Raw genomic sequence first — 23,685 nt, 5'->3', positions numbered from 1 at the left:
CTCATATGTTGCTGGTGGGAATGTAAAATGGTGCAGCCACTTTGGAAAACAATTTAGCAGTTCTTCAAAATGTTAAACACAGAATTACCATAAAGACTCAACAATTCCACTACTAAGTATCTGCCCAAGGAAAATGAAACATATGTTCAAATACTTTTATGCAAATGTTCACAGCAGCATTATCTGCAAAAGCCAAAAAGTGAAAACAACCAAATATATACCAACTAGTGAATGGATAAACAATACGAGTCCATCTGTGCAGAGGAATATTACTCCGCTTCAAGCACTTACAGCACTGATACATGCTACAACATGGATGATTCTCTGAAACATCATGCTTAGTCACAAAATCCAAACACAAAAGAACAGGCATTCTATTATTCCACTTATAGGAAATGCCCAGAAAAGGCAACTCTAAAGAGACAGAAAACGGATGAATGCCCAGGGCTAAGGGTGAGAATGAGGGGTGATTATAAATGGGCACAAGGTTTCTTTCTGAGGTAACAAGGTCTGAAGATACTGTGGTGACGTAAATGTACTAAAAATCACTGTACACAATACAGGAGAATTTTATGGTGTGTAAATTAAATCTCAATAAAGCAGTTAATTTAAAAAAAAAAGAGCTGGAAGAATCAAAGGGCTTATCTCTAAGGAAACCTTGGGCAACGCATAGCTTCTCTGAAACTTCATTTGCTCATCTGTAAATGAGCACAGGTAACTGCTATTCACTGTGTCACGTAGGCTCTTTAGGTCCACTAGAAGTGGGTTTTGCAGAACATCAAAGGCAGAAGAGCCCAAGTATTATTTGTCCAATCTCTCCATCACAACCATGATTCCAGTCAAGCCTCATCCCTCTACAACTATAGCTTCTTCTGGGCTCCAATAACTTGTAAGCCCTACCCCTTCTTGGGCCTGGATGTGGCTTCACACAGTGACGACTCATTTGAAGTCTCATTATCCGTTTTTGGTTCCCTTAACCCTGCCCCCAGCTATAAAACTAAGCCCCTTGTTAAAATGAATCAAGTGAATCAAAGGAACGAAATTATGTTTTGAGCAGAGCCCTTAACTTATAATTAGTGTAAAGGAAGTACAATTGGTACTTTGTACCAACAAGTTATTGTTAAAACAAGTATGATTTCTTGAGATAAGTAAATTTGTTTTAACTGTTCCATATAGCTTTAATGATCTTTACCAAAACAATCCTATTTTATACAAATGATACACTAAAGTTGGTTAAACAGGTGTTTTTCTTTTCACCAAGATGAAATGAAGACTAGTACGGTATTTCCTGCCCAGTGGTGTGGTAGAGCATATTCAAAATCAGTCTATCAGTTCCAAACATTATTCACACAAAAAGAGACAGATTTTGGCATTTGTAACAGATGCCCAAGAAAAACGATGCCAAAGTCAAGGCTATGAAGAGTTTCCGTCTGTTGTTCTGTCAGGAAATAAATGAAATGTGATGGTGATGTGGCATATGCTTGGCTATGTTCATAACAAGAGACACCAAGGCCTGGGTTGGACACAATTCCAAAATTCCATTTCATCATTTTCCTTTTTTATTTCTGTCATCACCTGCATTACTGACCTTTCCTTTGAACAAAGACAAAATTTTCAGATCCAACTTTTCCCATCTCCAGTATTTTCCTGAAACATTTTTCTTTTAGAAGAAATACATCTGTATAGCTACATGCAAAAGAATGAAACTGGACCACTTTCTTAGGTCATACATAAAAATAAACTCAAATATATTAACAACCTAAATATTAAGACACGAAACCATAAAACTCCTGAAAGAAAACAAAGGTAGTAAACTTCTGGACATCAGCCTTAGCAATATTTTTCTGGATCTGTCTCCTTAGGCAATGGAAACAAAAGCAAAAATAAACAACTGGGACTATATCAAACTAGTAAGCTTTTGCACAGCAAAGGAAATGATCAACAAAACAAAAAGGCAACTTACTGACTTATAAGATATCTGCAAATGACATATCCAATAAGGGGTTAATACCCAAAATATATAAAGAACTCATAAACTCAACACACACACACACACACAAAAAAAAAAAAAAAAAAAAAAGAACAGAGAACCTGAATAGACACTTTCCCAAAGAAGACATATTAATGGCCAACAGACATATGAAAAGATGCTCCACATCACTAATCATCAGGGAAATGCATACCAAAATCACAATGAGATTGTCACCTCACACCAGTCAAGATGGCTAGAATTAAAAAGACAAGAAATAACCAATGTTGGCAAGGACGTGGAGAAAAGGGAACCCTCATGCACAGTATAGCCACTGTGGAAAACAGTATGGAGTTTCCTCAAGAAGTTAAAAATATTATACAATCTAGTAATGACAGATTCTAGTCTAATCTTGTAATGGCTATCTATGACAAGAAATATCATACAATATAGTAATTCTACTTCTGGGTATTTACCCAAAGAAAACTAAAACACTAATTCAAAGAGATATGCACCCCTATGTTTATTGCAGCATTATTTACAAAAGTCAAGATATGGAAGTAACCTAAATGTCTATCCACAGATAAATGGAGAAAGATGTGGTATGTATATTTACACAAAATATTCAGCCATAAAAATGATATCTTCCCATTTGCAACAACATGGGTGGACCAAGAGGATATTATGCTCAGTGAAATAAGAGAAAGACAAATACCGTATTTTACTTATATGTGACATCTAAAAACAAACCAATCAAAAAACAGAAATAGGCCATAGAGAACTGGTAGCTGTCGAAGGAGAGGGGGGGTTGGCGAAGGGGCAAAATAGGTGAAGGGGATTAAGAAGCACAAACTTCCACAGGCACTGAGTGGCTCAGCTGGTGAGACATTCGACTCTTGATGTGGGCTCAGGTCATGGTCTCAGGGTCCTGGGATTGAGCTCCGGAATGTGCTTGCGCTGGGTGTGGAGCCTGCTTGGGATTCTCTCTCCCACTCCCTCTGCCGTGCCCCTCAAACACACACTCCTTCTCTCTCAAAAAATAAAATATACAAAACAAATAACTAAGTCTCAGGGATGACTGGAATAGCATAGGGAATAGAGTCAGTAATACTGCAATAACTTTGTATAGGGACAGATGGTAACTACACTTGTCATGGTGAACATTTCATAAGGTACACAAATGTCTAATCACTATGTTGTGCACCTGAAACACATATAATACTGTATGTCAAATTCACTGGAATTAAAAAAATTTTAAAAAGAAAACCAGGTGGAAAAAACCCCAAATACATCTGTCAAACCAAATTATTTTGTGATTCAAATTGTTGCAAGGTATTAACTATCTCTAATGTCCAGACATTAACATACTCATTTAAGAGGTAGACAAAAATGGTCATGTTGGGACCTGAATGATTATATCTCATTTCAGGTTCTGAAGAAATTATTAGAAATGAACAAGTAGACAGCTGGCTATTTCTTACAACACACAGCATAGTTCAAATTTCTAGGATTTGAATGTATAGGTGCCATGAAATGTTTTTATTTTAGCTTCTTCATTATATCTTATTGTTTGTGGCCTAGTTCCCTTACCAAATTAAATTTCTTCCTTTTATGAGAAACTAGTACAGCTGAATTTTTACTGTATCACAATTTTGTTCACTATTAACATGGTCTAGGATTTCTGGCATTAGGTAAGTCAAGTCTGTCTAAAGATACACATTTATCATAACAATTCACATTTTTTTTTTTATGGACACTAAAGTAAGGTTTATTGTGTGATAGCAAAGTGATAGTACAAAGCTCCCAAGGAGGGAGGGGACCCGAAGGGGTTGCCCAACAATTCACATTTATGCACTAGGTTGCTACGCAAAAATTTATATACCTTTGATTTAATATAAGAACCTAGTAACATTTTATAGAGTAGAGAAAAAGATTTTGAGTTGAGTCCAAATCCAAAGTTATAATATTCACTTTGATACGGAATATACGTTTTTTTTCTTTCTCTACAAATTTTAATAAAAATTAACTGGAAATTTTCTATAAGCTCAAAAGGTTTGTTATTTCTGTTTTCTTAAGGATATTTCCAGAAATTTGTAAGCCAACTAATCAAAGACTTATAAAACCACTACTATTTTATATCATTGTAATTGCAGTATATTATTTATACTATCATAAAACTGACTTAAGATACCAAAGAAGGTAGAATGCTTAGCCTGACTTAAAATATCCTACATATTACAGTTACGTTAAAAAAATTTTAAGTATATATATATCTTTCAGAGATGTACTATGGTTGAAAGAGACACAGAGTCTGAAATTTGCTTTGAAATACCACAAAATAAATACAAAGTAAGAAGAGAAAGTAGGTAGGGGTATATATGAAACAAGACTGACCATGTGTTGAAGTTTTTAAAGTTGGCTAATGAATATGTAGGGATCATTGTATCATTCTCTCTAAATGTGTCTGGTTGGAAATTTTCCTTAATAAAAATGTTATTGTCTGTAGTAGAGAAAATAAATTTCCAAGTGGCTAATTCACCTTCTGGATTTCTGGTTCACAAAAACGATTAATGCAAAGGAAGAAACTGTAATAAACATTAAAGGAAAGGCGTATACCATATTTTGAAACAACAGGTAAAAACAATTTTATAATTAACAAGCTTACTATCTTTTTTTTTTTTTTTTAAAGATTTTATTTTTTGGGTGCCTGGGTGGCTCAGTTGGTTAAACAACGGCCTTCGGTTCAGGTCATGATCCTGGAGTCTGGGATCGAGTCCCACATCAGGCTCTGGACTGACCTCTCCCCTCTCATGCTCTCTCTCTCCTTCTCTCAAATAAATAAAATCTTAAAAAAAAAAAAGGATTTTATTTATTTACTTATTTGACAGAGAAAGAGAGGAGGGAACATAAGCAGGAAGAGTGGGAGAGGGAGAAGCAGGCTTCCCGCTGAGCAGGGAGGCCGATGTAGGGCTGGATCCCAGGACCCTGGGATCATGGCCTGAGCCCAAGGCAAACACTCAATGACGGGGCCACCCAGGTACCCCCAAACTTATTATCTTAAAAATTTTTATAAACATGTCTATTAAGTGTGAATAATATTCATACTCACTCCAAAACACACTTTATGAGGATGATGCTAAGATGACCAGAAGGTGCACAACAAGTCAAGGTTAATTAGGTGATATACCAGATTAGCCCTTAATAGCACATTTCAAACCATCATCTCCTATGTTATATTAAAACAATTTATAAGTCTTAGAAGCAATTCATCATTAGCATGTTATAAAGGGTCAGATTGAGCCCAAACTTGCTCTAGTTAAAAAAAAAAAAAAAAAAAAAGGAATACAGAGATATTAACCAATGACAAAAGACACCATCTCTAGTTTTGTTTTTTGTATAGCCACAGTTCTACTTATACCCTATCCTTCCAAATTGTTCACACTTTTATTTTTGGCATTATTCTACTAGACCCTTTGTGGCTTTGGGCAAATCAAAGTTTGACTCCATCTAATGTCTATTTATGTGAGAATACTATTAGTTGCTTTACCAGAGTAATAGTCATTTTCCAGTTTGCTCAATATGAGAAATGTTTTAAAATGTTAAGCCATCTAATTTAAGCAGATCCAAGCAAAAGTATTTTAGCTTATCCACATTTTTGTGTTTGTCATGCTTCACTGGGTTGGACAAATCTGGTCTCAAGTTATTTAAATAGGAACAGTGATCACACAGTAATGAGAATGATGAAGTCATATGAAAATTTCATTATTTTATGCTTAGTTATACCCTATATAAAAGCCTATCAACATAGGACAAGCTACATGGTCTGAACCCCCAAGGAACCTTTAAACTTAAGAAGGCCAAATTTAAACTCTGAATGAGATAACAAGTCAAAGCAGGATATATGCCAGCATTAAATATATTCTTTTTTAAAAAGATTAATTTATTTTAGAGAGAGGGAAACTGTGCGTGTGCACAAGCTGGGGGAGGGACAGAGGGAGAGAATCTCAAGCAGACTCTGCTGAGCGCAAAGCTCAAAGCAGGACCAGATCTCACTACCCATGAGATCATGACCTGAGCCGAGACTTCATGAAGTACCCTGCTTCTCACTATAAAATATTTCTTCTCCTTTCAAAAGATTACCGACTTCCAAGAGTTGGGTGTTTAACTGACTGAGGCACCCAAGTGCCCCAGAATTAGTCTTTAGTAAATCATTATTTACGTTAGTTATTATATGATGGATACATGGCAGAAAAAACCCAACTGCTCAAGGTAGACTGTCAAGAAACACCCAAGTTAGTGAAGATGGACCCACAATAAACAAGCACAGAGAAATATTTAGTATCAAGGACTGATGAGTGCTATGAAGAAACTTCAAGCAGGATATGAGGCTACAGTGATGGGGGAGGGTATATACCCTTTCCATTGAGGGTACTAAGGACAGACCTTTTTTTTAAAATAATTTCTTAAAAAGATTTTATTTATTTATTTGACAGACAAGACCACAGGCAGGCAGAGAGAGAGAGGGGAGGCAGGCAGAGTGGGGGGCGAGGGGAAGCAGGCTCTCTGCTCCACCCCAGGACCCTGAGATCATGACATGAGCCAAAGGCAGAGGCTTAAACCACTGAGCCACCCAGGCACCCCTTAAGAACAGACCTTTCTAACAATGTGACATTTTGAACTGAATGAAAAGATAAGAGAAAGCCATGCAGATTATCAGAGGGATTATCAGATCCTAGCTGAGGAAACAGCCCAAAGACCCCAAGATAAGAGTGTTCCTACTGTAGCTGTCTAAGGAACAATGAAAAATGCGTGTTTCATTCAGAGATAAAAAACTCAGGGGGCACCTGGGTGGCTCAGTGGGTTAAAGCCTCTGCCTTCGGCTCAGGTCATGGTCCCAGTGTCCTGGGATCGAGCCCCACATCGGGCTCTGTGCTCTGCAGGGAGCCTGCTTCCCCCTCTCTCTCTATCTGTCTGCCTCTCTGCCTACTTGTGATCTCTGTCAAGTAAATAAAATCTTTAAAAAAAAAAAAAACAACTCAGGGCAAGGGGGAATCTGTGGTCATGTTCTACAAAAAATGAAAGGAAAACAAGCCCATGTCCTCCCATTTACCTCTTCATATTATGCAGTATGTCCACACATACTAGCATATGGCTAGCACACTGGTGAACAAACGCTTACTACTGACCAAGCGAAAAGCATACTGATTGCAATTACAAAGGCCTAGACTGGAAAGGCCTACCTAGATGGGCCTGAGTAAAAGTTAGGAAGCTGATCGCAGCAGCCGGTCACATGAAGTCATCTAGCACACTGCTAAAATTGAAAACAGCAGTAGCAGCAACAAAGGATAAATATGTAAGATTTTTTTTTTATTAAGATTTTTTTTTTTGTAAGCAAGTTTAGCAAAGGAGTAGGCAATTTTTTAAAAAAACAAAACTTGTAGGGGTGCCTGGGTGGCTCAGTGGGTTAAGCCGCTGCCTTCGGCTCAGGTCATGATCTCGGGGTCCTGGGATCGAGCCCCGCATGGGGCTCTCTGCTCAGCAGGGAGCCTGCTTCCTCCTCTCTCTCTACCTGCCTCTCTGCCTGCTTGTGATCTCTCGCTGTCAAATAAATAAATAAAATCTTTAAAAACAAAAAAAAACAAAACTTGTAGTCTCATTTGAATTGGTGGCCCAAATGCAAAACAAAAACACCCTTACTGAAGTACCCTGCTTCTCACTGTAAAATATTTCTTTTTAGAAGATTACCGCCTTCAAGTCCTTGTTCACATATCACTAGTTCAATTAGCCTGCCCCCTCAACCCACCTTCCATTCCTCCTTACCCTGTTTTCTTTTTTCCCTATCACCTCCAAATATACTAGATAATTTATAGTTATATTTACTACTTATCATCTGTCTCATTCCACATACCCCAGTGAAATTATAGGACAGGGATTTTGGTTTTATTCACTGATGTATCCAAAACTCCCCAGTATTTAATATTTGAGAGATGCTTGGTAAACATCTTGAAAATTCCCTTACCTTACCGTAACCATTCAATCTGATATAAACTCATATATCCAAACTTCTTCAAAAACTTCATGAAAGAATGTTGTAGGAAAATTCTAATTTTTGAAGTAATGAGAAAGTATAACCTAACATACATGTTAACTCCCAACCAAGAGACTCAACATTCTTCTTAAAAGTCTCCCATCACTAATGGCTCTGCTTTCTTTTCATTTGTCAACTCTACTCAATTTTAAACTCTTACCCTTCTCAAAAGTTTTCCCTGAGAGCCGAATACCTCGTGATTAAGAGCACGTCTTTGAAGTCATACTTCATGGTTTAAATCCTGCCTCTGCCACTGACTAGCTGTGTGAACTTGAACAAGTTAGTTAACTGCTCTTTGCTTTAGTTTCTGTAAAATGGGCTAACAACAGTACCTATCTGACAGACTTGAGAATTAAACGAGGTAACCTAAGAACAGTGCCTGGCACATGGTTCGTATTCAATAAATGCTAGTTATCACCAACAGCTAACTTCAGTTAGCTGAGGAGGTACTGTTAGCTATCTACGCTTCCTCCTCAGAAACCTTAATCTCTGAGATTCTACTATTGTCTTCTATACAAATGTCTATTCAGACTCCCACATTCACCTTTCTGGTCTTGTCTAATGAGGATAAATACTTTATTTTTAAGCAGAGATAAGAATGTCAAGAAGGCAAGGATGATAAGATAACAGCATTAGCATCATATAGAAATGAAAATTACAGGCCTTTACCCCAAACCTACTAATTCAGAAATTCTGGGTGTAGGCCCAGCAACCTCTGTTTCAACAAGCCTTACAGGTGATCTGAAGGACTCTTAAATTGGACAACACTTATCTAGGGTAAGATCATGTCAGGGAAAGGAATTACCAGACCTGTTTCTGCCTTAGGACATTTGTACATGCTCTTTACTCAGATCTTAGGGAAATGCTAATTCCATAAGCAGAAAATTTTCTTATTTGCTTGCCTGATCTCCTATCCTACCCCAAGAATGTACACTGTACAAGAACAGACTTTGTCTTTTTTTTTTTTCAAAGATTTTTTAATTTATTTACTTGTCAGAGAGAGAGAGCGCACGCAGGCAGACAGAGTGGCAGGCAGAGGGAGAAGCCGGCTCCCTGCTGAGCAAGAAGCCTCAATGTGGGACTCGGTCGCAGGACGCTGGGATCATGACCTGAGCCGAAGGCAGCTGCTTAACCCACTGAGCCACCCAGGCACCCCAGACTTTGTCTTTAAAAAAAAAAAAAAAAAAGATTTATTTATTTGAGAGAGACAGAGATAATGACAAAGATATCGAGAGACAGCAAAAGTGGGGAGAAAAGGGAAAAGCAGTCTCCCCACTGAGCAGGGAGCCTGACGCGGAGCTCAATACCAGACCCCTGGGATCATAATCTGAGCCAAAGGCAGACGCTTAACCCACTGAGCCACCCAGGCGCTCCTAGATTTTGTCCTAATTGCCACTGAACTGCCAATGCCTAGAAGAAGTACATGGCATATCTGTTGACCAAAATGAATTAACATTTCTACTTTTCTTTACTGTACCATTCTTTTTCCAGTCCCCAGAATAAGGTCAATATTTCCCCTTTTCTTACCTTTTAACATGTACCCTTTCAACAATCTCAGCCAATTTTATCTTTAAGGTTTCTTACACCCTTATTTCACCCTTTCTATACCAATATTACTACCAATCCCCTATTTCCTCTGTGAGGATTAATCTTATGGTCAACTGGACTGGCCATAGGGTACCCAAATTAAACATTATTTCTGGGTGTGCCTGTAAGATTATTTCAGGGTGAGATTAGCATTTGAATCAACGGACTCAGTAAAAGCAGAAGACCCTTCCCAAGGGTTGTTGGGTCACTCAACCACCAAAGGCAAGGTAGACATGATTACTGCAATGGACAGCAGAGAAAAGCAGAAATCAGAACAGTCTGAATCACACAGACCTATAATGTTGATTAAGGTGTTCCCTAAAAGTGAAATAGATAGGAAGCCTACCAAATTCTTAATCTGTATAAGCATAAAGTTTCTAGGTCAAGTGAACAAAAGCCTAATTCAAATAATAAAAACAGCCCTTAAGTCAATTCCCAGACTTGGGCCAGAATGCAGACTCAGAGCCCTTTGAATAAAGGGGAAGCCAGGTCCCCTTCAGGGAGGACCACAGTACATTACTGAAAATGTACAGTGTTAATCTTTCTCCTTTCTCCCAGCCTTCCCCAAAGGGACCTATGTATGTATGGCCTTTTACCAGGGTAACTGTACATCAGAGAAAAGGAAACAATATCAGACCTTTCAGGAACTAATGGATATGGGCTATAACCTGACACTAATTTCAGGAGACCCAAAACATCACTGTAGCCCACCAGTCAAGGGTTGGGGCTTATGGACGTCAGGCTCAAGTCCATCTTGCAGTAGGTCTAGTGGGTCCTTGAACCTGTTCTCTAGTTATTTCCCTAGTTTGGGAATGCATAATTGGAATGACAAACTTAACTGATCAAAGAATCCCTATACTGATTCCCTGACCTGTAGAGTGAGGGTTATTATGGAGGGTAAGGCCAAGTGGATGCCATTAGAACTCCCTTTACCTCAAAAAATATTAAACCCTAAACAATACCAAATTCTTAGAAGGACTGCAGAGATTGGTGCCACCATCAAGGACTTGAAGGATGCAGGGGTGGTGCTTTCCACCATAGCCTCATTCATCTCTATTTGGCCTATGCAGGAGATGGGTTGGTCTCAGAAAATGACAGGAGATTACTGTATATTTAACCGAGTAGTGAATCCGATTGTAGCTTCTGTAACCAGGTATGGTTTCATTGCTTGAACAAACTATAACACAGTCCCCAGTACCTGGTATGCAGCTATGGATCTGGCAAATTCCTTTTTCTCCATACCTGCCCATAAGCAGTTTGCTTTCAGCTGGCAAAGCCACCAATACACCTTTACTGTCTTACCTCAGGGTCATGTCAACTCCCCACGCCTAAGTCATAATTTAGTTCACAAAGATCTTGATCACCCTTCCCTTCCACAAGATATTACACAGGCCTACTACACTGATAAATATTAATGCTGATTGGACATAATGAGCAAGAACTAGCAACTACTCTAGACTTGGTAGAACATTTGCATATCACAGAGTGGGTAATAAATCTGACTAAAATTCAGGGGCGTTCTACTTCAGTGAAATTCTAGGGGTGCAGTGGTATAGGATATGTTGAGCTATCCTTACTAAGGGGAAGGATAGATAAGTTGTTGTCTCTGGTCTTTGTACAACCAAGAAAGACACACGAGATGCACCTAGTGGGACTTTTTGGGGTTTGGAGACAACATATTCCCCACATGGGTGTGTTACTCTGACCTACATACCAAGTAACCCAAAAAACTGTTAGTTCTGGGTGACAACAAAGGCTGTATAATAGGTCCAGGCTGCTGTGCCAGCTCTTCTGCCACTGGGGCCATAAGGTCCAAAGATCCACCAGTCCTTAAAGTGTCAGTAACAGATAGGGATGATGTTTACTCTCTTTTTGAAAAACCCACCCTGGGCCTCAATAGAAACTGAATGTTTAACCATGGGCCCCCAAGTTACCACGGGACTCAAGATACCCATCATCCACTGGGTGTTATCCGATCCAACAAGCTACAAAGATGGGCATGCACAGTAATACCCCATCATCAAATGGGAGTGGCATATACATGATTGGGCCCAACCAGGCCCTGAAGGCACAAGTTACATTAAGATATGGCCCAGGGGCACCTGGCTAGCTCAGTCCAAACAGCATGTTACTCTTGATCTCAGAGTTGTAGACTCAAGCCCCACGTTGTGTGCAGAGATCACTTAAAACTAAAATCTTAAAAAAAAAAAAAAAAAGTGGCCCAAATGCCTATGGTCTCCATTCCTGCTTCACTGCCTTTTTTCTTCCAACCTGTACCCTCACAAGTACCCTTACAACCAGGTGACAGAGGAAGAAAAGACTGGGGCCTGGTTTACAAGTAGTCACAAAAGATCTGTAAGGACCACCTAACGTAGATAACTGTAGCCCCCAAACCCCTTCCTGGGATATCTCCAAAGGACAGTGGTAAAGGGAAACCCTCCCAGTGAGCAGGACATCAAGCAGTGGACCTGGATGTCCATTTTGCTTGAAAAGAGAAATGGCCAGAAGAGCAATTATATACTGATTCATGTGCCACAGCCAATGGTTTGGCTGGATGACTGGGGGTCTGGTAGGAACATAACTGGAAAATTGGTGACAAAGAAAGGTATGTGGATACATGTCTGAATGGGCAAAAACACTGAAGATATTTGTTTTCCATGTGAATGCTTACCAAAGAGTGACCTCAGCAGAGGATGGATAGAATGGCCTGGTCTGTGGACAACAGAGAGCCTCCTTCCCCAGCTGCCCCTGGGCTAATGAACGAAGTGGCCGTGGTGGCAGAAATGGATGTCGTGCAGGGGCTCTGCAACATGCATTTTCCCACCCTAAGGCTGACTTACTTATGGCCACTGCTGAGTACCCAATCTGCCAGCCACAGATACCAACACTGAGCCCCTGATTAGGGCACCATTTCCCAGGGTGATCAGACAGCTACCTGGTGATAGGCTGACTATACTGAACAGCTTCCCTTATGGAGGGAGCAACACTTTGTTCCTACTTGGGATAGTCTGGATATGGACTTCCCTGTTTTCAGTGATTCGGCCAAAACTATCATCTGAGGGCCAGAACCTGATCCACCATTATGGTATTCCAACACAGCATTGCTTCTGATCAAGGAATTCACTTCACAGCAACAGAAGTGTAATAGCAGGCCCATTCTTATGGAATTCACTCGTCTTACCATGTTCCCCAACAACCTGAAGCAGCGGCTTGACAGAATGGTGGGATGGCCTTTTGAAGACTTTTTTTTTAGTACCAGGTAGGTGGCAATACCTTGAGGGCTAGGACAAGGTTCTCCAGAAGGTTGTATATGCTCTGAAGCAGCATCCGGTTGCCTGGGACTGTCACCACTCATTAATATCCCTTATGAACCACTAGCCAAATTTTTACTTCCTGTTCCAGTGACTTTATGGTCTGCTGGCCTAGAGGTCTAAGGTCCAACAGGAGGACTGCTTCATTAGGAGACCAATAATGACTCTATTGGACTAGAAGTTAAGACTGCCATCTGGCTACTTTGAGCTCCTTATGCCACTGAACCAACAGGCAAAGAAGGATGTTACAGTGCTGGATTGGGTGAATGATCCTGACTATCGGGGGAAACTGAAATACTCCACAATGGAAATGAGGGTGAGTATGTCTGGAATACAGGGCATCCCTTAAGGTGACTCTTCAGTGTTACCACGCCCTGTCATTAAAGTCAAGGGAAAACTACAACTAAATCCAAGCAGGACTAATAATGGCACAGACCTTTTAGAAGTGAAGGTTGGGTCACACTACCGGGTAAAGAACCACAACCAGCTGTGATACTTGCTGAAGGCCCACAGAATGGGTCATGGAAGAGGCAGTTATAGTACCAGCTAAGAGCACGAAACCAGTTAAAGAAACAAGGACTGTAACTGTCTTGAGTAATTCCTCCTTATTTTGCTTATTTTTTTGTATATCTGTGTTATGCAGACATCTGTATATATACAGATATATATTTGTTTTCTTTTCTCTTATTTCCTTATTATGTGACATAAGAGGTACCGATTTTCTAACACAGTACTTAAAGTATTGCTAATTTTACATCCCAATATTTAAGTTACAGAGTATCAAGGAGAAGAGTAAACATCACAGGATTTAATCCCCTCTCCTGGGGAAAGGATTGACATGTTCTCAGTTGTACACAGTTGTATCAGGTTAGAAGAAATTATGAACTTGTTATCTTTCTTTGGAGATTAAGTACAGTAGAAGAAATTATGAACTTGTTATCTTTCTTTGGAGATTAAGTACAGTTTAAAGAGATGCCTATAGGTATAGGGGAACCTGGGTAGTGCAGTCAGTTGAGCATCCGACTCTTGGTTTCAGCTCAGGTCATGGTATTAGGGTTGTGAGATTGAGCCCCATGTGGGGTTCCAAGCTCAGCAGAGTCTGCTTAAGAGTCTCTCTCCCTCTGGGGCACCTGGGTGGCTCAGATGGTTAGGCATCTGCCTTTGGCTCAGGTCATGGTCCTGGGATTGAGCCCCACATCTGACTCCCTGTTCGGGCAGGGAGTCTGCTTCTCCCTCTCTCTCCCCACTGTCCCCCCTGCTAGTGCTCTCTCGATCTCTCTGTCAGATAAATAAATAAAATCTTAAAAACAAAACAAAACAAAAAAGAGTCTCTCTTCCTTTGCCCTTCCCCCTGCCCTCTCCCTACAGTAAATAAATCTTCAAAAAAAAAAAAAAAAAAAGAGATGTCTATAGGTGTAAAGTTGATAATGGGTGGATGTCTCATGATTCATTTTATTGTCACCTTCACTGGCCTCAGGATACCCAAATTAAGCACTATTTCTGCCTCCTTTTCCCCAAAAGGAATCCACCCCCTGTTCCCTACCTCACTGTTTGAGCTGGGACATCTCATTTTCTCCTGCCCTCTAATTTACATCATGGGCTTCCCTTGTTCTCAAGCTTTAAGACTCGGACTGAATTACACAACAGGCTTTCCTGGTCTCCAGACTGCAAAGAAACAGAGCATGGAACTTCTCAGCCTCCATAACTGTGAGCCAATTCCTTATAATAAATCATATTTAAATAGATAGATAGATATCATAGTTATCACATATATATTTCCATCCATCCCCATAAAAAATCATGTATTTCTCTGGAGAACCTTGACTAATACAACCTCCCTCCTGTCTCATCTGATGAATTGCCTCTCATTTGGTGTCCTGTTCTTCCCTCTGCCAATTCTAATGCATTATGTACTTAACTGCCAAAATAATCTTAACACTTTTTTTTTTTTTTTGCTCATATCATCATCATTATCCTTCCCAAAAACCTTTCAAAGCTTCCTATTGAGATGCAGAGGCTACACTCCATGGCCCGTCATCAAAGCCCTCTAAAATCTAGCATTAACACACCATAGTAGAGTGTTACCCTGATGACCTCCCCAGTGAAATACACCTTTGTACAATCTCTCCCCCATAACTCTGCACCGGGCCCAGGACTGCTCTGACCAGTAGACTGTGGCAAAAGTGAGGCTATGCCAGTTCAAAAATCAACCCTTAACTGGTCTAGCAGATTCCATTTCCTCCCTCTTTGTAACACTTGCTCTTGGAAGCTCCCTCTTCATGCTATTCCCTTATTCCACTCCTGCAGCGGCTTGACAGAATGGTGGGATGGCCTTTTGAAGACTTTTTTTTTGAATTTTGTATAATTTTTTCTTCTAATTTTCCAAAGCATTTTTGTAACTCTTAAAAAGAAACATAGTAGTACATTTAATTCATTTGCTGAATGTTTAACAGGCTCTTACAATGTGCCAGACATTGTTCTAAGTGCTGACAACAAAGCTAATATTCTATATGCTAGTCTCTATACTACAGAACATGGATACCAGTCTAAACACTTTTCTGAACTATCTCATTTAATCCTCAAGAATTCTAAAAAGTATCCTCATTTAATACAAGGAACCTCAGGCACAGAGAGATTAAGAAACTTATTTAAGATCATACTGCAAGTGGAATCGAAATATAATCCCCAAAATTCTGACTTCAGAGTTTACACTATCACCCCTACTCTACACTGCCTTCTACAGATGTGAACAAGACAGAAAGGATCCCAGTTCTCATGGAACATGCATTCTATCGTGGCAGTGGGATGAGGAAAGAGTAGTGATAAAGAATACATATAAATCTACAAAATTACTTCAGAAAGTGATAATGCTATCAAGAAAATAATGCTTTATGATACGATGCACTGATGAGAAGTTACTATAGATAGGGCAGTCAGAGAAGGTTTTTGTAAGGCAGTAATATCTGGGAAAAGACCTGGAGGTCCACAAGAAGTGACAAAGCAAAGGCCTGTGAAGACAAACCAAATAAAGAGAATAGCCAGTGCAAAAGTCTTAGGACACAAATAATCTCAATCTTAGCATGTTTTAGGAACACACATAAAGTCTGTGTGGCTGAGGGATGGTAGAAGGAGTGGAATGATGAGGTTGGAGAATAAGCTGAGGCTCAGATCATGTAAGGGTAGGCCATACAAGGGTAGGCCATGGTAGGCCATGATAAAGATTTTGGATTTTCCTCTGAGTAACACTGGAATGTTTTAAGCAGGGTAATGACATTACCTGATTTATATTTTGCAATGTTGACTGGCTGTCGCATATTTAATAAACTCTAGAAGGGCTAAAATAGAAGCAAGGAAAGCAACAGGAGGCAACTGCAACAGTCCATGTGGGGAATTATGGATATGGAGCTCAAACCAGAAGGATTTACTGAGGGGATGAATACTGGACAAAAGAAATGATCACAGATGGATGATGCCAATCTTTGGGACTGCCCTACTAAGCAAATGGTGGTATTATTTACTGAGGTCAGGAAGGTTAAAGGTGGACCAGGTTGGGGAGATTAAGGTGATAATGTTTTGAACATATTATGTTTGAAATATCTAATATCCACCTGGAGATGAGAGGGAGGCAGATATAAATGTAAAGAGATCAATTTGAAAGTTGTTCATATAAATGGCAACTTTGGCTAGGGTGAGTGAGGAGAGAAGGAAAAACCAAAGAACTCCAAGCCCCTGGGCACTCCCACATTTAGAAGCAGAGAGGCAGTAAGCATTTACCCTGTCACCCCTCTGGATCACAAGTTCTTTGAAAGGCAGGACGGTGTCTTTTTCATTCTTTCAATCATCACTATGATGATTTCCACAGAATTTAGCTCAGGAACAGAAACTCAAAGATGCTCGGTACGTGCTAATGAACAACCGCACGTCATTTGGTTTCTCAAGCTTTCACTACAGAAATATAATACTTGAGGATAAAGGCAACCGTGTCTCACATATTATGGGCACTCAAATATTTGTTTAATGAATGGGGGAAAAAAAGTGGACAGGTTTTGCAGGAAACATTTTTGTATTCATTGTTCCAGAGAGCACAGCAAGGAAAGGTAGAAAGCAAGCAGCAGCCTACATCTACAAACCATTTTTTTTTTTTTTTAAAGATTTTGTTTATTTGAGAGACAGTGAGCGAGCCAGAGAGCACAAGCTGGAGGAGGGGCAGACAGAGTGGAAGAGGGAGAAGCAGGCTTCCCGCTGGGCAGAGAACCCAATGCGGGTCTTGATCCCAGGATCCTGCGATTATGACCTGAGCCAAAACCAGACCCTTAACCGACCGAGCCACACAGGAGACCCATCTTCACATTTCTAATATCTATACCACTGCATAAAACAATACGGGGCAGAGGGTGGAAGGCAGTGAGGTTCTGACATGAGACACCTTAAGAAGTCAGGGTAAGAGGTGGGGAAAGGGTGAGTTACCTAGGTGGAGGTTAACAGCATGAATGAAAGTTTTAAGGTAAGAAGGGACTTAGAACAGCCCAACTATGGGAAGAATTAATTGAGGGAAGGAAAGAAAAGGTTCAAGATTATTTAGTTTGGAGCCTATCGCAATGAAAAACCATGGTGGCTTGGGTCAGGGTGGAGCAGTAGAAACAAAGAAGGAGACAATTTCAAGATACACTTAAGAGATAAAAAAAGCAGTAGGGCTTGGAGACTGAGTGAGCACACACAACTCCCAAGTTCTGACCTGAGCAACTAGATGGACAGAAGTGTGACTTACTGAGGCAGGCTTCCCTAGACAAGCAGAGGTGGAGCAGGTGTGGAGAGCATGAGCTCATCACTATTTGGCCGTTATATTCCCAAGTAAAATCTCAGAAAGGTTATGTAATTAGGTGATCAAAACATGTTCAGGCCTTAGACATATACATAGGCATCTCCAGAGATGACATTTAAAATCATAGGCATGGATGTAATTTTCCTGAGGAGAAAGCACAAGAAATTCTATCAATTCAAATCACTGGAAAAAATGAAAATATGTAGAGATCAGAAGACTAAGAACTATTGAAGAACAGGGAAAAGCAGTGAGCCAGGGAGGTACAAGGAAAACCAGCAAAGTACACTGCTATGGAAGTGAAAGAAAGCACATTTCCATAGGGAAAAAATAGTCAAAGTGACAAGAATATTGAAATAAGGATACTGATGACACCTGGTCAGCCATAAAAGCTCACTGAACCTATAACATAGATTGTATTTTCAGACTATTTTACTATGAAATAGTGCAGTGCAGTAATTAAATGTGCAGGCTCCAGATCCACAACATCCAGGTTTAAACCCTGGTTCCACTACTTACTAGCTAAATGGCTGTAAGTATACTAACTTGATTATACTTGTAATTAGTATATACTTAATGTCTCTGTGCCTTAATTTCCTCATTTATAAAAGGAAAGCAAAAATAATACCTACCTCAAAGAATTGTTAACATTAAGTGTGTGTGCATGTGCATATACTCATCAATTAAAATAGTGGCTAGCACAAATTAGTTCAGTAAATGATAGTTTTTATTACTCACAACACCACTTCTATGGGAACATATTTTCTGAACAAAAGAAGTTTGTTTGAAATAACCTTTCACTAATTTGAGACTGTCTCTATTCCCCATAAATTGTGATCTTACAAGGTCTTTTTCCAAAAGCCTTGAGGGAAACTAGACTTAAAACTCACTCAAAAAGGCCTTAATGTAGTAGCTGACCAGTTTGTTTTTGTTTTTCTTTTAAGAGAGAGAACACACCTGGGTTGGGGGCGATAGGCGGAGGGAGAGAATCTTAAACAGGCTACTCGCCCAGTTCGAGCCGACTCAGGGCTCCATCTCATGATTCTGAGTTCATGACCTGAGCTGAAATCAGGAGTTGGAGGCTTAACTGACTGAGTCACCCAGGTGTCCCAGTAGTTGACTAGTTTTAGAGAAGCTACTAATTTTTTTGTTGTTTTTTGGAGGGGTATCTATCCCACTCATTACCCATTCATACTATGATCAGAAAGAACTTATCTATTAGAAAATTTGAAAAACTGGCATGGAAAAAATGGACTATTTCAAGTGACAAAGTTACAAAAACAGATAAAAATCTACTTCAAATAAAGTATTATTTAGTCACTTTTTGGTGCATAGTCAAATACAAACACATCTATCATCACTATGATCAAACAGCCTCTCGATGTTCTGTGCAAGATATAAATAACAGGTAGAGAAAAGGAAGATCTGCAGCTTTCTGACGATCATCTTATTTCCAAAAGTATGCAAAGGTATTAATAGTATCTCAAGCCCCATCAAAAGTATTTCCAACTGCATGGTGATAGGCAAAGATATGCCCATTCAGTCCCTAAAATTAACTGAGAAGAACACAAATAAATGGAGATTTATGAGACCAATTTTTATCCCTGAATTTCCTGTTGATTTAACGAGTACTATTTCAGAAATATTCAGAAAACTCTATACGCCCTATGGTAAGATGCTGGGAGTTTCCCCTTAGCTCTTAATTTTTTAATTGTTAATACAACAGAAATACCTAATACCTGATGGAACTCTTATACCAAAAAAGTATTAATTTCCAAGTAATGAGAAATTGTTTGCCATGTTCTTTCCCCATCAACTAATGAAAATACTCCATTTCAGGACCAAGCAAAGACACAAAAGTAGGGACATGTCAGTAACAACAGAATGTCATTACCATCTGTTAGCTTCTGAATAGGTTACTGGAAACAAGGTGACAGACAGGCTAATTCTTTATGGATAAGTATCCATATCACATCATCACAACTAGTACTCATTTGCACCTTCAAGAAGAAACTGCCACAAAGGGGAACAAAAACATTCAACTGATATATGAATTATGAAAAAGCTTTCTAAAATGTTATAAAAATATGAACGGGCTTCTAAAAATGCAGAATACTTAAAGATTTACAGGCCATATTTCAGATTCAGTATTTTCTATACAACTGAAATGAAAGAGGACATTTCACAATTTGAAGAATAAAATGAGGTACAGTTAAGAAGTGTGTGTAGCCCTGTACAGATGGCCTGATCCTAACACAAGATGTTAACAAAGCAAGTTGGTGGGGGAGGGGGAAAGCCTGCATTTTCAATGCTAAAATTTAGTTAACTCCACCCCCAAAATACATATTTTTTAAGGGGGGGCTTAGCATTTAAGAATCAATAACTTCCAAAAAAACAGAAAATAAACCTCTTTTAGATTACGTGTTCCAAATGAATCTACTTACTGTTTTCAAATGTGTTTGGGAAGTCATTCTTTGTTACTTTGATAAATAACATTTGGAAAATATGACAAGCAGATTTTAGTTTCTTGCCTCAGAAGTATTCTGCTAAAAGAAATAACAAAAATAACTAAGTAGAATTTGTTCCATTTACCTAATAAAATACTTTTTATTTAAAACATTGAAAGTGCTGCACAAATACCTATCATTATCGTTCACTAAAGAGAAAGCAATTTTAATTTGTAAATTATCGCACTCAATGCAAAAGCTACTTGAAAAACAAATCAGCACCAAAAAAAAAAAAAAAAAATTAGTAATGGGAAAAGTGCCAAACATCTTTCATAAAACTCCTTAAAATGTCTTAAGAGCATATAATACAAAGTTATGGCTATTTCTGAAAAGTTTCAGCAATTATTTAGCTCCAAATTGGCACATCGCATTCTTCTTCTTTTTTTTAATCACAGCTCTTTTAAACAAAGGATCTAAAAATTTCTGAGAAAGCTTATTTCCCTTTTCTTGAATCAAATTTTTCTCATTCTCTCTCAATCATCCCAAGGTATTAAGACAAAGACCAACTATTCTTCACACATTATTTTCCAAATCATAAAGGTGGAACTTTCACAAAAACAAAGAAGATAACCTAGAACACTGTAATGTATAAAGTTAAAAAAAAAAAAAGTTCACTTCTGTCGTGACAATAGTGAAGAAATCTGATGAGATCATAAAGCCACGAAGCTTCCTGTTGGTAGCTGAGGATGAAGTCATTAGCAACCCAGGATTCCCTGGTCCTTGTAATCAGAAGCTGCACCTACCAGATTCTGCATTGTTCGGCAGAGGTGGCTTTAAAACACCCCGCTCCCGAATCGTCCAAAGCAGACCACGCCTTCCAGTTATCATTCAAATGGACCATTTCACAGTGTGGCACTACTACACATTTCCCGCGAGCTTAAATATCTTGTAAGAGTCAACATTTTAGATTCCCTTGGTCATGATGGAGCAAAGATGAACTCTTGAACCCCGCGCTACATAATGAACCAGGGTTTCAGAAGCCGAGATGGAGAAGCATGCTTCTGTTCTTCAACCTTTACGGCCTTCACTGACCAACCCCCTCCAATATCTTCCCAATTCTTAGTCACCCCAAGACACAGAAGGCAAAAAAAGATTCCTTACTTCCTGCTGTTGTTAAAAGGGGAGGAAATCCAAGAGTAACTTTGAACGCGTGGAAGAGAAATAGCTTAATCTTGGCCACCACTGCAAACATATGTCACCCAGCTCCGTCGCAGCTTTCGCGCCCCTCCAGGCCCCCTCCCGGGCCCCACGCCCCAGGGGTTCTCCCGCAGCCCAGCCCTCCCGGGTCCCCCCCAAAGCCAGGGACGCGGCTCGGCGCCTCTTCCTCTCGCGCCTCCCCCACCCTCATATTGCCGGGGTCCCCAAGACCACATTGTCCGTTCTAGTACAATGGAATGTCACTGCCCGGAACTCCTCAGGGGCCCCCCTCACCCCCCCGAAGCCAGTCCCCGGTCTCCCTGGTCGCCCAGTTCAGGCACGAACCCAAACTTCACCATGTGAGAAAGCCCAAGACCCGCGAGGTGACGGAGACCCACGACTCCCGCCCAGCCCTCCCTTTTACTCACAGTCCCCTACCAGCCCTAAGCGCGAATCCTGCACTGGGCGCCCCCACCCACCCTAAGACCACTTCATAGGAGTCATCATCCGCCTCTCCCAGCGCGGGCAAGGGCGAGAAGAGTGGAGGGCTCCCCGCCCGGCCCGGACCCCGGGCGGCGCTGCACAGGGGCGAAGGCCCCAAACGCATCCCCGGCCTTTCCTGGCCCACGACGACCCCGCCGCCCACCCTCCCTACCTGGCCTTGAGGCTGGGGCTGCTGCCGCTGCTGCCGCTGCTGCTGGCGGCGGCGGCGGCCGCCGCGGCTCGGGGTTCGTAGGCCCAGGCGGGGGCGGGGGGTGGTGCGGCGGCGCTGGCAGTGGCGGGGGCGGCGGGGGGCGCGGGCGGCGGCGGCGGGTCCGCGAAGCCGGAGGTCGCGTAGTTCCTGTCCATCGTGGGGGTTGCGTAGGGAGGGCGGGCTGCAGTGGGGGCTCCTCTAGGGCCCTGTGTATGGGGGGCGGGAGGGGAGGGAGGGGGCGGGGGGAGGAAGAGGAGGAGGAGGCGGTGGCGGAGGGAGCTGCCCCTTCACATGGCCCCGGCGGGCGGACGAGCGGAGGGCGCGCTGGCCGGTCTCTGCCGGGGGAACCCAGGCCGCGGCGCGCGGCGAGGCCCCAGCCGGGCGTCAGGGAAGCGGCGGCATCCGCGGCCGGGACTCACGGCGGCGGCGGCGGCCGCTTCGCCCCATGTTGGTGGATTTCCCAGGATGCACCTCCCGCCCCCCTCCGCCCCGCGGCCTCGCCCCGCCTCCCCTCGGCGCCCCGCGCTCGCGGCTCGCGGGCCAACCGAGCGGCCCGCGAGGCCTCCGCAGCCGCCGGCCGCCTCTCTCAGGCCAGCGGGGCGGAGAAGGCTCGAGGCCTGCCCGCCCAGCCGGCTCCGGGAGTCCTGAGCGGTGCCCGCCGGCGGTAGCCAACGGGCCGCGGACTTCCCGCCCTCGGCTGCTCCAAGGGGAGCTGTCCACGCTCGCCGCGCCCCGCGTGGGAAGGGGCCGCGCCTGCAGTCCGCCCTGCGCGCGGGAGGGGAGATTGAGCGGAAACCCAGCCTAGGTGCTGCAAAGGGGGAGGCTTGTCAGCGCTTTGCCCGGAGTTCGTTATTTCACCCTTCGAGTTATTTTGAGTGTCTCAAATACTCAGTTCCCACATCGCGATTTCTTTCTCTGAGCCCAGTCCCAAACCAGAAACAGCTGAGCGGGCTGTTTCACAGTTCCGTTTACTCCCTTCCTGCACAAAGCTTGCTGTGCTAGAGGACCCTTTTCCTGTTGTTAGGGGAGATTTATATTCAAAGAGATTCAAATTCAAACGTATTATTTTCCAATCCTCGTTGAAAGGACCTTTCCCAGGGGCTCTTATTAACTGTCCCCACCCCCACCTTGGGAATTTTCTCATTCTGGATTTCAGAATCTTCGAAGGTAAATACTGCCTCTTCATTGATTAATCCAACTACCATCTGGATGACTTTAATTACAAGACATTTAAACTCACTATGCACACTTTGTGTTGGAGTTTTTCGTTTGAGACTTGGGACTTAAGCAGGACTTTACCCAAACATTTCCCGTGTGACCTCCACGCAGTTTGGCGGGGGTTAATTTAGTGATTATTTTGAGGATCTTCTGTTGTATATCAGAGCTGCGTTTCTTCTATAGTCATGAGTAGCGAAACTTAGGGTTCATGGAAATCATCGTTTGGTCCATAAGGCATAAAGTAAAAGTTAAACAGTAAAGTTTATATTTATTGACCATCCCCCTTAAAAAAATCAATACTGGTTTAACAGCTATTATGTGCTTAGCACAGAAATCTGCCCCTCAAGATAAGCTT

The 23,685-nt window shown here is 41.5% G+C and overlaps 1 protein-coding gene across 3 annotated transcripts in view; it reads right to left on the bottom strand.

Annotated features, from left to right (window-relative positions):
- The window catches only part of QSER1 (glutamine and serine rich 1), a 77,301-nt gene extending 54,714 nt beyond the window's left edge, over positions 1 to 22,587 (bottom strand). The window contains exons 1-2 of one of the 3 annotated variants that reach the window (XM_047691145.1): positions 22,074 to 22,192; positions 20,219 to 20,317 (exon numbers count right to left, since the gene is read on the bottom strand). Coding sequence is in view for 1 of the 3 variants with exons in the window: in XM_047691143.1 (XP_047547099.1) it covers positions 22,074 to 22,267 (194 nt within the window). In the remaining 2 variants the exon portion in view is untranslated. Of the gene's footprint in view, positions 1 to 20,218; positions 20,321 to 22,073 lie in introns of all 3 variants that reach the window. The other 2 variants (XM_047691144.1, XM_047691143.1) reach the window with 2 other exon arrangements.
- Positions 22,588 to 23,685: the final 1,098 nt, after the last annotated feature.

This window comes from Lutra lutra, chromosome 10 (assembly GCF_902655055.1).
Source record: "Lutra lutra chromosome 10, mLutLut1.2, whole genome shotgun sequence".
Classification (NCBI taxonomy): Eukaryota; Metazoa; Chordata; class Mammalia; order Carnivora; family Mustelidae; genus Lutra; species Lutra lutra.
This window is presented reverse-complemented; position numbering and strand designations above follow the sequence as displayed.